At 42.6% G+C, this 18166-nt stretch overlaps 1 protein-coding gene across 2 annotated transcripts in view; it reads right to left on the bottom strand.

The window, feature by feature from the left end:
- The window catches only part of LOC126281402 (ethanolamine kinase 1), a 150680-nt gene that overhangs the window by 126098 nt on the left and 6416 nt on the right, over positions 1–18166 (bottom strand). The window contains exon 1 of one of the 2 annotated variants that reach the window (XM_049980336.1): positions 13291–13511. The exons of the other annotated variant lie outside the window; for it this stretch is intronic. Within the exon in view, the coding sequence (XP_049836293.1) occupies positions 13291–13416 (126 nt within the window). The 5' untranslated portion in view covers positions 13417–13511. Of the gene's footprint in view, positions 1–13290; positions 13512–18166 lie in introns of those variants that run through there. 2 annotated transcript variants of the gene reach the window in all.

Here is an 18166-nt window from a genome sequence, read left to right as displayed (position 1 = left end):
GTTTGGGTCTTGAAGCTGGGCGAGAGATTCGCGATAAAGCAATGTAAGTGAGGGGCCAATGACGTAACTACTCTTTGTAAAACCGAACTGGAATTCCATCCGGACTGTTTTCAGCTGTTTGGTTCTTTCTCTACGGCAATGATGCCTGCTATTATACCCTCCATACACCAGTCTGTTCGATGGTCAAACGGCGGTATAATGAGTTTGTACGATTCTCCTAAGCGAACTATTTCTTAAACGCGAAATTTAAAAGTTCGGCTTTCCGTTTGCTATCTCCTATTGCCACACCAAACTGCTCAAGGAATTGCTACTGAAGTTTTTGGACTCGCTTAACGATTGTACGGAGGACCAGAATTTTCTCGGCAAGATCTTTTGCTCCATCTTTTTAGGGACGCACGAATCTCTGGAATCCTTGCCTTATTTGTAAGTTTTCTCACGAACGGAGAGTGCAGCAGCCGCTTCCCCAGAATTTTCCGAATTACGTTATTAACACACAGTGGTTCTTACCCGTCCTTAATGCCCTTACACGGTACGTATGTCCTCAGAGCACGGTTTACAATTCGTTTATATTTTGACCATAGTTCCTCTAGGTCCATCATACTGGAACTAAAAGTCAAATCATTGTCCAAGAAGGATGCAACAACTGCTTATCTGCTCTTTCCAGCAGAAATGCTCTCCTAGCCTTCTTGCTTGATTTATTAACTTTAGTAACTATAGTCTCTGACGTCATGGTCACTAATCCCTGCCTCTAGACAGACGTCGTCAGGAAGGTCAGGCCTGTATGTAGTTAGGTCTAAAATATTTCTACTGTGTGGGGGGCCGTCTGCTCAAGATAGTTTTCGGAAAAACTGTGTTCAAAAGTACTACATAAGACTGTGTGTGTGCGTGTGTGTGTGTGTGTGTGTGTGTGTGTGTGTGTGTGTGTGTGTACCCCCTGCGATGAATCCGTATAGGTTCCAGTCTGTGATCAATAGGTTAAAGCTGTCTCCAACCAAAATTACACGATCGGACTTCTTTGAATGACACACTGCCATAGCGGAATCGGGTGATGGTAAAGGCATCCAGCAGTTAACTTTATTTTACCTATACCTGTTATACGCAAGCAGATGACTTCACAAATTAGATCTAAATAGGGACAATATTTTTGTCATCTGCAATGAACAATTCCCATCTACGGCGTCTAATCTGTCTTTTCGATGTACTTTCCAGAATCGCTAAATATCTCCGAGCTTCCTCTATTTCGGGTTTCATTCAGCTCGAGGTCCCGAGAAATTCTCTGAAGGGCAGTAAATTCGGGAACTTTCGTACGTAAACTTCTACAGTTTGCTGATAAAAATTTTGACAGCCTGTGTGTCTTTACCTCGAACGCGGCCTGATATCGCTTTGTGCGTGTTTGGCGAGTGTCCATCACAGTATTAAAACTACCCTCTAGCCCAAAAAACCCCAATTACACTCCGTAAGTACTCTGCTACCTGAGCAGCTCGTTCCTTTGTGTAGTGCACCCCTGACCTATCAACGGACGTCCTACAATTCCCCACACAATAAAGCAGGTCCAGAAATCTGTAGCTAATTCCGTCACAGAGTCGACGAAGCCTTCGATTGAGACCCTCCACGCGGCTCCGAACGAAACCCCGACCAGTGCTGCACAAACTCTGCTTGCACACCGCACACGAGACCAATAGCTTTCACCACTTCCGCCAACTGCCATTACGAAATGGGGATGGCCCCAGAACTCAAGCGACAGGCTTCGTTGGTGCCGGCATGAGCCACAATTTGCAGACGACTGACACTGCACACACTATAGCTGCAGGCAAGGCTGCTCTGATCATCCCCCCTCCCCTCCCCCTCCTGGCAGACATACCGAGTGCACATTGGCGGCTTTCTTTCCGGCCCTGAACGCTGGGCCTGAACGCTATCTCCAAGGGACTGCTAATACGTCTGAAGTTGGAGCTCCCTATAACTAGCTAACCCTACCCCCTCATAGGAGGAATAGGCGAGACCAGAGAGCCAGTCTTAACACTGGCCCGCCGCCTCGAGCGACGCGAACGCTTCACCACCCGCCGCTCGCCCTGCGGTGAGGGAGGATCCAAAGCGTCGGGTGCGCTGTAATGTGCCTCGACAGCAGAGCCTGTGGGCGAAACAAGCGACACGTAAAGCCGTCGGCACAAGGACCATGCATTCGAACGCTGAGCGCGCAGAGTTTGTCGTCACAGCTGTCGATTTGCACGCTAGGGAGTCTTTCCAAACGCGTAGAGCAATATCTAGCATGTTAGATATTCTGAACGTGTGTTGAAACGTTGACCAGTGAGATGGCAGAATGCCACCAACGTCACATGCAAGCCATTTCCCTTCTGTCGAGTCAAAAGGCGCCACATTGTCTTTCAGATGAAGCCCATATGTATGTATGCCGTTTCTGAGCACCAGCAAATTGGATCTCTCGAAAACACGTTGTTAATTGTATGACTAGTCATGATAAAATGACGAGGAAAGACATATTTGTGGTTCAATAAGTATTGTAACTTGCGTGTTACGATAGTATGCCATTTGAAGGCAACGAACGGCACACTGAGGATCCGTCACAGGCGCACTGTTCTTGGTACAATTTGTCATAAGTAAATTAAAGTTAGTAACATGGCTACGATTAAAGTTTTCAGGCGATGTAGGATGTTACGTATAGTTACCAAATACTCGTGGTCGGTTCAGCGCAGTGAGTAGCGTTACAGATACACAAGGAAACGTGTGATATGTTGGTGGAAAGCGTCCCACTACGGTCGTTTTTTTACTAGCCACTGCCCTTTTTATGGTTTTTGATTCTTCCATATTAGTTTAATGTAAGAATATAATGTAACATTCGATATTACGTAAATATAGTGTGTGTGTGTGTGTGTGTGTGTGTGTGTGTGTGTGTGTGTGTGTGTTTGGCTTAATCTACTAGACAGCTTGCACTACTTGCAGTAAGATATTTTGCTCTTTTTTTCTTGTAAGTTTTGTATTGCATACGACGTAAATATTTTGCTACTGAACAGGTACAGAGGTCAAGGAAGAATAACCTTTGGGTTTTACTAAAAAGTGAGAATGATAAAATTTTACCGCATATGGAGAACCACTGTAAAGTTGTATCTCACTGTTAGTAATGGAACTTTTATAGGCCGATGTCCTTATTGACTGGACATTAGAAAATCTTCGACTTTTAACAAGTTCACGGATAAATACTGTAAGTTTTTATTTGTGTATACTACAGACAGAACAACGCAGCATATGGACCAAGAAGGAAATGAACGTTTTAACAGAGCTAACATAGGAATTTTACGCTCGTCCATTTCGTAAACATTGTGATTTACGAGCCAGATAGAGCCACAAATGCAGCTGGAGCGCGTTGCGATCGCGTATACCACGTTGCGGCCCACGTCCGTATGCACAAGTAGCATCGTTACTGATCATTCAGGAGCACGTTGAAATCGCCACGCTCAACGTTGACTTTCAAAAGCAACGTCAGTGTGCCAACTGCTTAAGGTGTTCCATGCAACGCGCCTGATTCTCGAACGCCGCTATACCACTAGATAGCATCCTGATGACGGCTGACCGCAGCCGAAAGCGCATTCAGCTGTTCGCGAACTGGGTCCAGCTGCTCCGGCACCCGCACGTAGCACGCGTACACATCCTACCCATCCTAGCAGGGCTAACTCCGTAAGTAAACTATGAAAGCACACAGAGAAACCTAGATATGCGACCCTATACCCTCCTGACGCGTCAGAAACGGAGGTTGCCTCAGAGAGCTGCGTAGCTAGCCGTTCAGAAAATATGCCAACTGCGCTATATAGTGCCTGACTACAATTTACAGTTACAAAAAAAGCGAGATTACACCTCTTAAATAGAAAACTGCGATCGAAATTTAAGAATTATACTATTAAGAAAACTCTTAAACAGGTAAATACATAACCTGCAGATCTCCAGGTGTGTCCCGGGCGACAGCTGGAGACTGACTGCCTGACCCTTATTATGCTGAAACGAACGGTCCCTAACTCTTCAAAACACACAAATAACTATTGCGCTACAGACTGCCTGAATTTGTGCTTACTGTTACAAGACGCGACATTATATGTGAACACAATCATGGCTTCAAGCATAATCCACTGGTTAATTTATGTACATTCTCAACAGCAAGGGTCCTGAATCACTAACTTGGGTTGCACCTGAACTTACGATTTAAGACTGTTCTCCATTAAGAATGACCTTCCAGAAACTCTTCAATTCAACCACAAAGCTGTTGTGTACACTAACCGACAGTGCTCATCCGACGGAAATCATTTCGTAAAGCAAGGAACACGATTATTAACCTGTTCACTGGTATCTGTTGCCCCCTGGATTTCACGTTACAGAACAAGTTTAGTAGTGCGATCGTCGCTTGCAGACCACGTCGATTCCTACAGATAAAATTTCACGACTACAGAAAGGCCATAATAAGCACGCATAAAACGCGTTAAAGACTTCTACAATAGGTACTCCCTGAAACCGTGAATGACCTGCTCATTTTTCCAAACATTTTGAACGCTTCGTTCAACAGCGACCTACGGTAGAGTGCTCCCAGGAGAGGAGCAAGTTCTCTCGCATACGGTACTCTACGTGGTGTGAAATCTTACACTATCCCACCGGGCCATGTCGCCTTTCTTCAGTTTAGCGATATTAATTTCTTTTCTAACCAGCGGTCACTTATTCCGACGTGACTTTGGCGTTCGTGCGACTATTGTGGAGCGATGAACCGTCGTACGATATTGTCATCCTCCGTTTTCATTTGTTATGGCCAATGAGTGCCTGGACAGCTGGCCTTGATCCGTTTATGATTTCTAATACTACCAAAACCTCTTAGGATTTCCTTTCAGATCGATAAAATTACTTTGGAAATCTCGGAAAGCTTCACGCACGGCCTCTTCGCACTAATTTTAGCTTCGTTGAGTTTTTGTTTGTTTACGAGGCTTTGGTTCAGTTGAAATGCACGGTAAATAGGTCACTGACCAACACTGCGCCTATAGTTATTGCCTTCGCAACAATTTTAACTCACCTAGCTTCCACTTCCAAACCACTTGCCTATAGCGAATGAAAGGATTAAAGCTACCTTACAGTCGTTTAAACAACATTTTCGGTGTTAAAGAATGTTTAGGTGATATTTAAGAAATATCACCTGTGTGCCAAAATGCACAAATTTAAAGAGAAAAATAACCATGTTTCTCACAGTTCACTGGACGGAAAAGGCTTCACAATGTCTTCTACTACTACTAATTCCATAGTCACTAAGGTCGATCTAACAGACAACAGTATCACATGCCGTCACTCCATTATTCAAGGTGGCAGTGTCCAGCGTTGAATCCGAAATGTCTCTTCCATTATACAAGAGACATTTCTGATTCAACTCTAGGCACTGGTTTCTTCTATTCATTTGATTTTTTTTCCTGTCATCAGGAATCGAACCGGCTACCTCAGATCCGAGCGACTCGGAACGAATGAGTTTCTGACCTCGGGACCGGAGACTAAGTACGTATTCTTACACGGGCAATACGTTACTGCGCCGTATTTCGCGTCTCAGGCCACGCTGTACGTGCCCCTACTATAGTCCTGGTGAACCTGTTCTCGGGCCGGAGGAAGCCGCTGGTCCATCTTAACAATGTTCATCGAATTTATGACTATCGATGGTTGCATTATGATCTGAACAGTAACACCATATCATAAACTAATTGATGTTTATGCGTATGAAATCATGTTGACGTCATCTACAGTCACTTGTTGGATAACAGATCTAAGTTAAGAATGACATGTGCAGTACTCGGCCACCCTCTTAAACAGTTTTTAATTGAAGGCCCTTTGCGGCACATAGTCCTACACCACCCATAATTCTATAAGTAGCCCACAGGAAATCACGCTTTTTTTGCATCAACCTTCAAGGCAGACATTCGTTTCCAGACAGAATCAGAAAACAAAAATGATAAACTGCTATGCATCGATTATATTGCTAGTACAATGGTTACAGATCCATCAGCCTCGTCTATTCAGGATAAGTAAAGTAAGGAAGACTGTTTAATTTCTGATCGACGACGAGGTCGATAGATACTTTGCAAGAACTCTGACTAGAGAAGAACTGGATAAGGAAATCACCCATGCGATTTTCAAATGAACCATCTCGGCATTCGCCTTGATTTGGAGAACCATGGGAAATAAATCTGGAAGGCCTCAACGTGAAGGGAACCCAAAACTCAATTCCAGTGTGTTATTAGCACAGCAACAACTAACTCAATCCGAAATAGGAGCCAGGGTTACTCAGGAGAGCTGGTGGAATGATGCGCTTGAATGACTATTAAAATAATTTCAGATGTTTTAAAAACTAGGTATGTGAGCAGCTCAGAGCCTTAAAAAGTGACAGTACATACTCCGCTTTTCCAGACAAACTTCAAGGAAAACCACCACCCAAATGACACAAACTGAGCAAGATTATCAGAGACAGTTATAGTCTCTACAAAAACTTAAAATAGACGAAAACTGCCACACACGAACAACAGTAATACAAGGGAAGACATTTTAACAAATTCACAGCACACACGCCAAAAAGGTTTTCAAAGGTACCTCGAAAACTCTTACTAAAAATTGAAAATTGGTGTCACATCAGACAAAAACAAAACGATGAACGAGTAAACTATGCGGCTACAACACAGATGCCTCACAGTAACAGCGGCGACAGAAATTTACATTCATATCCCGTTTTGAGTACGAAAATGTGTGGTCGAGGGCGGGTGAAGCGCAAAAGGTATGAAAAACAAGGTTTGTAAATTGCAGCCAAAAAAGAAAACACTAAAGACGCAGATATAACATGCATAAACAAGAAGTGGAAAGTCCAATAAATTTGCTTCATTAAATCTTTGCTTTCAAACGTTTTCCCGCTAGAGTTGCATTCTGGAGAACCAGAATTCAAATTTCCGACCAGCTATCCAGATTTGTGTTTTCGTGCTTCCCCTGAATCACTTAAGGCATATGCAGAGAGAGTTCCCTATTCGAACGTGTGTTCCCATCGACTACGGTGGTGCAGAGGCAGGGAGGATGTCGGTTCAAGCCCTCATCTGACCGTCCAGATTACGGTTTTCCGTAGTTCCCCTCATTCGCAAAAGACACTTGCCTAGACACTTGCCTTGATGGCTCCTTTCCAAGGACAAAGCCTATTTCTTCCTCCATCCTTTCCCAATTCGAGCTTGACCGCCGAAGGGAAGTTATGTCTTAGTCTCCTTGTCCTTCCTTGCAACACGTCTCATGCCCTATTAATAAACTGTCGAAATGTTTACATCGTAATTTTCCTCCGTTCGGCACCTTTTGTACATAGGCTGAAGTGTGCGAGCGTGGCAAATGTATCAACGGTGATGCGATCAAAGGCACGACCTTCAGGTTTCAAGTGCTGGATTTTGACCACTGGAGTTGCATTTGTTTTAAACATTTTTGAAGGCGACTATCAACAGCCGTCAAATAATGTATAAAAGTAGTACTCTGTGTACACTTGGTATTATTATATTTGCTTCTAAAAGTCCTGTATCGTATATTGATCTACACATTATTAAGTAATGTTGTGGCTTAAACAACTTTAACCCTTATACATGAGGGTGGTCCGTGACTGAAACCGGTCGATATTTGGTTTTAAAATAAAAGCAGCTGATGGTCAAACATGAATTTTATGCGTATCTGTTTCATAGCTCATACGAGTTCACCTTAAACAAAAACGCTAAGCAACTGCTATTGTTAATAATTAGTAACGGCCTCTTTTGTGAGGTCTTTTGATGTCTATACTGTAAGAATTCATTTTCCGATAATCTCGTCGCAGTGTGTAGTGGTCGTGCCTTCAAGGAAAATTACCCGAAGAGTTCAGATCCATCTATCGTTAGTGTCAAGTTCCCTCTTATTTCTTTCTCACTTTCACACTTACAAAACTTTACAATTTACTGTCTTAATCGTATTATTGTCATCTTTTTCTGTATTCGGATATAGGCTAAGACAAGACAAGTCTGAGTTCAACATATTCTGTGTCTACCGATTCTTATTTTTAAAATGTCCAAAGAAACGAAATTCACTCGCAATTCGGGATCTTTCTGAAATTAGCTGCATTAGGTGTGACCATATTACCTGTGACCCATGAAAATTTGTTCCGGACCAGGAGTCGAAACTAGATTTTCTATTTGTCGCGCTCACCTCTACTCTGTCTATTCAAGCAGGCTTCCAGAACTTTCTACGACCCCATCGCTCGCAACTTTACTTGGATTCCCGCCACACGGTTTTAGGAAGACCAGCGTATTCAGCGTTAGTATTGCGGTCGTAGTTTTGCCCGTTGCTAATACTTATTTTTAAAAATGTCTGAAGCAACAGATTTTGGTGACATTCTTTTTATGAATTTCGTACAGCCGCAAGATCGTCACTAAAATGTGTGTCTCCCTGTAACACTGTGATGGGAATCCAAGTAAAGTTGCGAGCGATGGGGTCGTAGGCAGTATGACATATGGGCGTTTGGAGCTATCCTGGAAGCCCACAGTTATGACTCATGGAAGTCTTGGTCGGACCTGGAAGCGTGCTCGAGCGGTTCTAGGCGCTTCAGTAGGGAACCACCCGGCTGCTACGGCCGCAGGTTCGAATCTTGCCTAGGGCATAGATGTGTGTGATGTTCTTAGGTTAGTTAGGTTTAAGTAGTTCTAAGTCTAGGAGACTGATGGCCTCAGATGTTACGTCCCATTGTGCTTAGAGCCATTTGAACCATACCAAATGTAGCTAATGTCAGGTAGATTTCGCAATTACGAATAAATTACATGACTGTCTATTGATGCTCTCTTCAAAGCCTTAAAAAGCTTTATTTGAGATTCTAGTCTCCGACACACGCAAACCATGTTATTCAAATTGTTTTTACAGATACGAAGAACCTCCTTTCCTACGTTTCCAACTGCCTTGAGAGTTCTTACAAATGCTCCACGTATTCTGTGGTGTTTTACATTTTTGTACTTCGTCTTTTCATAGGTTATGTCCCAACCATAGCTAACACTTGGTTTAAGAATCATGAAAGAAGGTTGTATACATGAAGGAACCCTGGAGATACTAAAAGGTATTTGATAGATTATATAATGGTAAGACAGATTTAGGAACCAGGTTTTAAGTAGTAAGACATTTCCAGGGGCAGATGTACACTCTGACCACAATCTATTGTTTATGACCTGTAGATTAAAACTGAAGAAACTGCAAACAGGTGGTAATTTAAGGAGATGGGACCTGGATAAGCTGAATAAATCAGAGATTGTACCCCAATTGACAGGAATGGGTAGCTTTGAGGGATGAAGTAGTGAAGGCAGCAGAGGAACAAGTAGGTAAAAAGATGAGGGCTAGTAGAAATCCATGGGTAACAGAAGAAATATTGAATTTAATTGATGAAATGAGAAAATATAAAAATACAGTAAATGAAGCAGGCAAAAAGGAATACAGATGTCTCAAAAATTAGATCGACAGGAAATGCAAAATGGCGAAGCAGGAATGGCTAGAAGACAAATGTAAGGAAATTTAAAGAGACCTTTGGAGAAAAGAGAACCACATGCATGAACATCAAGAGGTCAGATGGAAACCCAGATCTGAGCAAAGAAGGGAAAGCAGAAAGGTGGAAGGAGTATATAGAGGGTCTATACAAGGGCGATGTACTTGAGAACAATATTATAGAAATGGAATACAATGTAGATGAAGATGAAATGGGAGATACGATACTGCATGTAGAGTTTGACAGAGCACTGAAAGACCTGAGTCGAAACAAGGCCCCCGGAGTAGACAACATTCCATTGGAACTACTGACGGCCTTGGGAGAGCCAGTCCTGACAGAACTCTACCATCTGGTGAGGAATGTATGAAACAGGCGAAATACCCTCAGACTTCGAGAAGAATATGATAATTCCAATCCCAAAGAAAGCAGGTGTTGACAGATGTGAAAATTACCGAACCATCAGTTTAATAAGCCACAGCTGCAAAATACTAACACGAATTCTTTACAGACGAATGGAAAAACTGGTAGATGCCGACCTCGGGGAAGATCAGTTTGGATTCCGTAGAAATAAAGGAACACGTGAGGCAATACTGACCTTACGACTTATCTTAGAAGAAAGATTAAGGAAGGGCAAACCTACGTTTCTAGCATTTGTAGACTTAGAGAAAGCTTTTGACAATGTTGACTGGAATACTCTCTTTCAAATTCTGAAGGTGGCAGGGGTAAAATACAGGGAGCGAAAGGCTATTTACAATTTGTACAGAAACCAGATGGCAGTCATAAGAGTCGAGGGGCATGAAAGGGAAGCAGTGGTTGGGAAGGGAGTGAGACAAAAATGGGTCAAATGGCTCTGAGCACTATGGGACTCAACTGCTGTTGTCATCAGTCCCCTAGAACTTAGAACTACTTAAACCTAACTAACCTAAGGACATCACACACATCCATGCCCGAGGCAGGATTCGAACCTGCGATCATAGCCTAGACCTGCGTCTAGAACCGCGAGACCACCGCGGCCGGCGAGTGAGACAGGGTTGAAGCCCCTCTCCGATGTTATTCAATCTGTATATGGAGCAAGCAGTAAAGGAAACAAAAGAAAAGTTTGGAGTAGGTATTAAAATCCATGGAGAAGAAATAAAGACTGAGGTTCGCCGATGACATTGTAATTCAGTCAGAGACTGCAAAGGACTTGGAAGAGCAGTTGAATGGAATGGACTGTGTCTTGAAACGAGGATATAAGATGAACATCAACAAAAGCAAAACGAGGATAATGGAATGTAGTCGAATTAAGTCGGGTAATACTGAGGGAATTAGATTAGGAAGTGAGGTGCTTAAAGTAGTAAATGGATTTTGCTATTTGGGGAGCAAAATAACTGATGATGGTCCAAGTAGAGAGGATATAAAATGTAGACTGGCAATGGCAAGGAAAGCGTTTCTGAAGAAGAGAAATTTGTTAACATCGAGTATAGATTTAAGTGTCAGGAAGTCATTTCTGAAAGTATTTGTATGGAGTGTAGCCATGTATGGAAGTGAAACATGGACGATAAATAGTTTGGACAAGAAGAGAATAGAAGCTTTCGAAATGTGGTGCTACAGAAGGATGCTGAAGATTAGATGGGTAGATCACATAACTAATGAGGAAGTATTGAATAGGATTGGGGAGAAGTTTGTGGCACAACGTGGCCAGAAGAAGGGATCGGTTGGTAGGACATGTTCTGAGGCATCAAGTGATCACCAATTTAGTATTGGAGGGTAAAAATCGTAGAGGGAGACCAAGAGATGAATACAATAAGCAGATTCAGAAGGATGTATGTTGCAGTAGGTACTGTGTGATGAAGCTTGCACAGGATATAGTAGCACGGAGAGCTACATCAAACCAGTCTCAGGTCTGAAGACAACAACAACAACAACAACAACAACGTCCGAACCAAGAGACTGGAAACAAAACAATTGCTCCAATGTTTTACCATCGATAACTCATTTGTTCATTTCAAACGACAGTTATTAACATAGTTTTGGTTGCTGAACACTTTATAGCACATGCAAAGCTCAAGACGTGTAGCGTATTTACAGTACTCTGAAACTTTCAGCTTTCTAATTTTATTCCCGAATCAACTAAGTCTTCCCAGGTTCTTTCAAAGGTCAATACAACCTTATTTCATGATCTTATCGAGTTTACGCCTGTTTTAAAAATTGACAAGTATACTTTACATCTCTTCCTAACGTAGTAATTCATCATCATCATCTAAGTGGCGATGACGATTCCGATAATGGTATAAAGACACAGGTGGGGAGGATGAAACAACGCTGAACAATCAAACAAGCAATATTGTTGGTGGACTTCAAAATACTCGCACATTTTAAATCACGCCACCGCGAGTTGGAAGTCCAATGTTAAACCTAGTTAAGATGAGCGGTATCTTACCTTCTTATACCTAACGCAATACCAGCGTTTTTATCATCATCTTGGCGGACTACTACTCATGTCCATAATCTTTATGGTAAACTACTTCCATGCACCTTGTACACGTGTCCGTACAAGAGTAGATATGTCAGTTCAGTTTCGCGTCATTCTCTTCACGCCGCCCCCCCCCCCCCCCCCCTCCCCCAACCTGTTCCACCGCAGTAGAATTATTTTGCGCACGTTTCATGGAGAGATGAATCTCTTTCGCCTCTGCAAGTTCATAACCACATAGTGGTACGCTACACTGTTCCTTAGCACCAAAGGGGCTGCCGGGAAAGCGAAGCTCAATTTCCTTTCCCGATGCATCTGTGCTATCGAATTTGTTTACAACAGATTTACTGTTACCAGTTGATAACGCAGTATCTCAAATACTTTAACAATAATTAATAATAATAGTAGTAGCAATAAAAACACCAATCATTCCTCCTCTAAATGCGTCTAACTACACGCACAGAGCCAAATTCTAAATTCACCTTTTTCGCAAATTGCAAACAAACCTTGATGCATTACCAATACGTTTTAACACTTCTTTTGAAGTTAAAGGAGAATTACTGGCGCGAACACGCCCATTCTCTTCATGACAAAGCACCAGAGAAATTAGAAAGGTCCAAGATAAAACAATGTACAACTTTCCTATGTAGCAAACACAATTTCGCAATTAACTGCCATTTAACGTTCAGGATTTAAATTACGCTAACTACCGTAAAATAATTTGTTCTTAATCTAGCTTGAGGGAGGGCGTGAGAGTTTCGTACTAACGAAACAATTAAAGGCATCAGATAGTGAAACAACACGGCCAGGAACCAATGTAAAGATAGAACTGTCAACTAAGTAAATTTCACGTACCGTATCCACTCCGGCAGGCACTCAAAAATGCAATACGTATGAAAACTCGATTTAAATAATTAATTCTATAAAACTTGTAAGAACTAGTATAAGCTCCCTTAAAATTTCATTATATTTCTCGTGCACGTTGGCACTCCGCACTCTTAAGTGGCGCACTAAAAATTGCCATTTTTCGACTTGTTTCACTTTCATTGCGCGGGTGCGATAGGTTGACCATAAAGTGTACTTCTGTGGTCGTTGGTGGTGAAAGTGCTATATGTTTAGGTTTGTTACTGTGATCGGAAGACCAGTGGGATTAAGACTGTGCGTCGTTCGGATATTAGTTGTTTAATGTGAACTTCTTTCGTAGACTGCTTAAGTAACGAAACGCCAGGATTTGCTATAGCAGTAGCGCACCATTTAGCACGCCATACTAAGTAGTTAGCTAAGCTGCGTCGCGTTCTGTCACCTTGAATTTGGTTTTTTCTTCGTTCCAGTGCGGCTTGATGTGTCTAAGCACAGCCGCGCAGCCACCAGGAAGGTTATCCTCTTGGATGGTCAGCGGCAAACGGAGTGCGTTGTTTTGCGAACCCATCAGCGCAACAAAAGTCACGTCACACTACCAGCATCCGTGAGCTACTGAGGATCCCTGCACCGGAGTGCCTCTTTACGTAAGCTCTCATGTCGTTTCTGATAAAGTGCTGCTGCCCCCCCCCCCCCCTCCCTCCCTCTCTGCCCTACCAACCCATTCACACATCACGCGCAGATTGTATCAACGCTACAGCAGTTGTGATGCTGGCGCGTAGTACGTCGCACCTAAACACCGTTTTTGGTCGCCGACACAGAGATTCGAACATCGGAACAAAGCTACTTAGAAACTTTACTCTCATGTGGCTTGGTAACACGCGGAAAATATTTTACGGAGGTCATCCAGGGAAATTGAAGCAGTCGAAAGGTAAAGAGGTATAAACGAGTGTATCACGTATGTGTATCATTACGGAACGAAGATTAGGATTCCACATCCCATCAGCAAGGATATCATTAGATTCACAAGTTGCAACACGGTCGCAGATTAAAACAGTGATACAGGAAGTGCAGAATGAATTTCTCTCCTTTCCACATATGATCACAAAACTTTTGGTCCTTAGGCTACCAGTTTCCGTCAGCAATGACCATCTTCAGGTCTGCAGCAAAACATGTTGTTGTTGTCTTCCTGAGACTGGTTTGATGCAGCTCTCCATGCTACTCTATCATGTGCAAGCTTCTTCATCTCCCAGTACCTACTGCAGCCCACATCCTTATGAATCTACTTAGTGTAGTCATCTCTTTGTCTCCCTCTACGATTTTTACCCTCCACGCCGCCCTCCAGTACTAAATTGGTGATCCCTTGATGCCTCAAAACATGTCCTACCAACCGATCCCTTCTTGTGGTCAAGTTGTGCCACAAACTCCTCTTCTTCCTAATTCTATTCAATACCTCCTCATTAGTTATCAGCAAAGCATGGGAAATGAAATACAACCAGTGAACAGATTACGTCTTAGAATAACAAACGCCATAAAGAAAAATTATTACCGTCATGGATGTGAAAACCTGCTATTAAAATGTGACGAGGCATAGCCTACCATTTTTATAACATGTCCTAATAAAGCCAAATTGGCATCGTCACAAAATCAGCTTATCATCGCAAATACTTGAAATACGCTGTAAACTGGACCACAATTCTGGCACAGTCATACCGTGTGTAGACATAGCTACCATTCATAACAAATTGCAATACAGTAACGACAACATGTGATTGTGTCAATCTCGTTAGATGTCGCTACTGTAATTCTACACAAATTCGTCAATTATAAATTTGTACAGTACGCAACAAGTGAAATGTATCCTTCATTTATCGCATACTGTACAGTTTTATAATTGACGTATGGGTGTAGACTTATAGTAGCGACACCTATCGAGCTTACAGCACGAAAACGCTGTGGCTACTGCTCTGCAGTTTATGAACAGTAGCGATACTTAGAGAGGGTGCGACTGCGAGAACTGTGGCCTACCTTAACCATATTCTACTCGTAAATACGTGCGACGATGGTAAGCTGATTTTGTGTACATTTTGTGACGCTGCCACTATAGCTTCATTATATTACTGCATGTTATAAAACAGGTATGCATCATATTTTAATAGCATGTTTCCACATCAATGAAAGTAATAATTTTTCGTTATGGCATATTTTATTTGTCTAAGACACTATCTGTTCACTAGATGTATTTCATTTCCCATGTTTCGCTACAGATACGAGGACAGAAATAGGACGTGTTATACTGAAGCACCATCATGGGATTCGCCGGTTTAGGGAAATCGCGGAAAAACTGTATCGTATATGGACGGATGTTTCTAACCCTGTCTTCACCACACTAATCCAGTTTCACGACTGCGCCAGATCGTTCTGTGTGTATCATTGCCGGAAGCTTCAAGCTTCTTATCTGGATAATAGCTTGCAATGCAAGCTACCAGAATCATAGTGGACGTATTAATTTGAATAATGAAATCACAATAAAATTTGTATAGATAATTATTCCCAAGCGAATAGTGCTAACGTGTTCCAACTTTTTGCCTCTGTAACATGCAACTTAGGACATACTCTAACACTTACTCCGTGAACAGAAAATGCATGTGGAATACACCTGTTCAAAATTTAACTCCATAAAAAGAGCTACCTGTTGAAGTAGCTAACATCGAAAGAACTACTTTTCCATACCTTTTACACCTGCGCACATTACTAAACGACTATCTCGGAACCCGGAACAGGTTGTCGTCGAACTGCCTCCAGGGTCAATAAGAAATTGATTTCCAACATTTAAAAAGTTAAAATGCTGTCACAATCTACTCATTAAGAGATACAACATTACGCTAAAGTATCTCAGCAACTTCCATCAAACTCCACACAATTTCAAACCTTTACAGAACTTTTCTCGCTTACATGCTTAACATCAAATATTTAACTCACCTGTAAAAGAATCAGACGTTTGAAGCTGTTTTACATACTACAGTTCGGTTCTTCGAAGAATCGCGGGGGTGGAGGGAGGTGGCAACCCTTCAATTTTGCCACATTAAACACAGTAAGTCTCATCTACGCAATATTAGATATAGAGCCCGCCACTGTAGCTAAGTGGTAAATATGAATAATGTCGTGTGACGACGGCCTCCCGTCGGGTAGACCGCTCGCCTCGTGCAAGTCTTTCGATTTGACGCCACTGCGGCGACATGCGCGTCGGTGGGGATGAAATAATGATGATTAGGACAACACAACACCCAGTCCCTGGGCGGAGAAAATCTCCGACCCTGCCGGGAATCGAACCCGAGCGCTTAGGATAGTCTGCCGCGCTGACCATACAGGTACCGGGGGCGGACAGCTAAGTGGTCAGCGTGTGTGACTACCGCACAGAAACCCCTTCATCCCCGAGTAACTACTGCAACCTACATCCTTCTGAATCTGCTTAGGGTGTTAATCTCTGTCTCCCTCTACCATTTTCACCCTCCACGCTTCCCTCCACACTAAATTGGTGATCCCTTGATGCTTCAGAACGTGTCGTATCAACCGATCCCTTCTTCTAGTCAAGTTGTGCCACAAATTCCCCTTCTCCCTATTCTATTCAGTACTTCCTTATTAGTTGCATGATCTACCCATCTAATCTTCAGCATTCTTCTGTAGCACCACATTTCGAAAGCTTCTATTCTCTTCTTGTCCAAACCATTTATCGTCCATGTTTCATTTCCATACATGGCTACGCACCGTACAAATACTTTCAGAAACGACTTCCTGACACTTGAATATATAGTCGATGTTACCAAATTTCTCTTCTTCAGAAACGCCTTCCTTACCGTTGCCAGTCTACATTTTATGTCCTATCTACTTCGACCATCATCAGTTATATTGCTCCCCAAATAGCAAAATTCCTCTACTACTTTAAGTGTCTCATCTTCTAATTCCCTCAGCATCACCCGACTTAATTCGATTACGTTCCATTGTCCTCGTTTTACTCTTGTTGGTGTTCATCTTATATCCTCCTTTCAATAAACTGCCCATTCCGTTCAACTGTAGGACAATCCACTCTTAGACCCAGATGAGACCTGAAGAAAGCAGATTGAGACAAACTAGTAGCACACTTAAATGTGATGCCAGGTAGATATCTCAAAGTATTAACTACGACCGGTTTACAAGAGCTGTCATCTCCGCAGCAAAGAGATTTGTACCACGTGGCTTCCTTAAGGAATATATCCCTGGTTGGAACAGAGAAACTGAGAGGCTGTATCAGGAGTTGCAGAACAGTGGAGACCCTGAGGTAGCAGACGAGCTTCTCAACCGATTAACATGGAACGACGTAAGGAATGGGAAGAAACCACAAGCAATACAGATTTTAAAAGATCGAGCAGGAAAGCTTGGAGCCTCTTCAGGGAACTAGGTAGCACTAATAACCCCATACGGGAAATACCAGAGGTAACAGCCGACAAAATGGCCGCACGAATTTTAACGCTCTCCAGGGCTCCCAGCATGAAACAGCACACGAAAAGTATCTAAAGACAGCTAAAAACTCTTCGTCGGCCAAAAGGAGGTTATCCAGAATACCCAAGACCTTCCCCCGAAACAGAAATAAAAGGGCATTAGATGACACTAAATCTGGCAAGGCCCCTGGGTTTGATGGGATACACCCAGAATTTCTCAAAAACCATGGCAAACATACAAACAAGTGGCTGGCTAAATTTTAGTCAAACAGCTTATCAACAGGATTTCTCCCACAAAATCTAAAAACTAAGAACCTGCCAGAGAGCTACCGACCTAATGCACTTCTCACCGCATGCTACAAATTACTATAGAGGGTGTTCTAACCAGTTAGGTCATGTAATATTGGAAAATGTCGCAGTGGAACAGGCAGGTTTTAGACCACAGCACAGCTGTGCTGGCCCAGTATTAAGCCTCACAACGCACATAGAAGCTAGATTTGAACGTCAACTATAAACCACTGCTGATTTTGTCGTCTTAACTGTGGCCTATGATATATTTTGGAGAGAGGGCCTCCTTTAAAAACTTCTGGGTAAAATACCATGCGCACCCGAATAGTATCATTAATAAATAACATGCTTTGTGACCGGCCTTTTCAAATAGTCATGGAGAAAGCAAGAGCAAAATAAGGAAACAGAATAATGGCCTACTGCAAGGATCGGTGCTTTCACCTACTCTTTTTCAATCTATATATCTCTGATCTGCCTCAAACAAGATCCAAGAAATACGGTTAAGTTGACGATCTAACACTAGCTGCCTGCAGTAAACCCATAGAAGAGGCCAAC

The sequence above is a fragment of the Schistocerca gregaria genome, chromosome 7 (assembly GCF_023897955.1).
Source record: "Schistocerca gregaria isolate iqSchGreg1 chromosome 7, iqSchGreg1.2, whole genome shotgun sequence".
NCBI classification, from domain to species: domain Eukaryota; kingdom Metazoa; phylum Arthropoda; class Insecta; order Orthoptera; family Acrididae; genus Schistocerca; species Schistocerca gregaria.
This window is presented reverse-complemented; position numbering and strand designations above follow the sequence as displayed.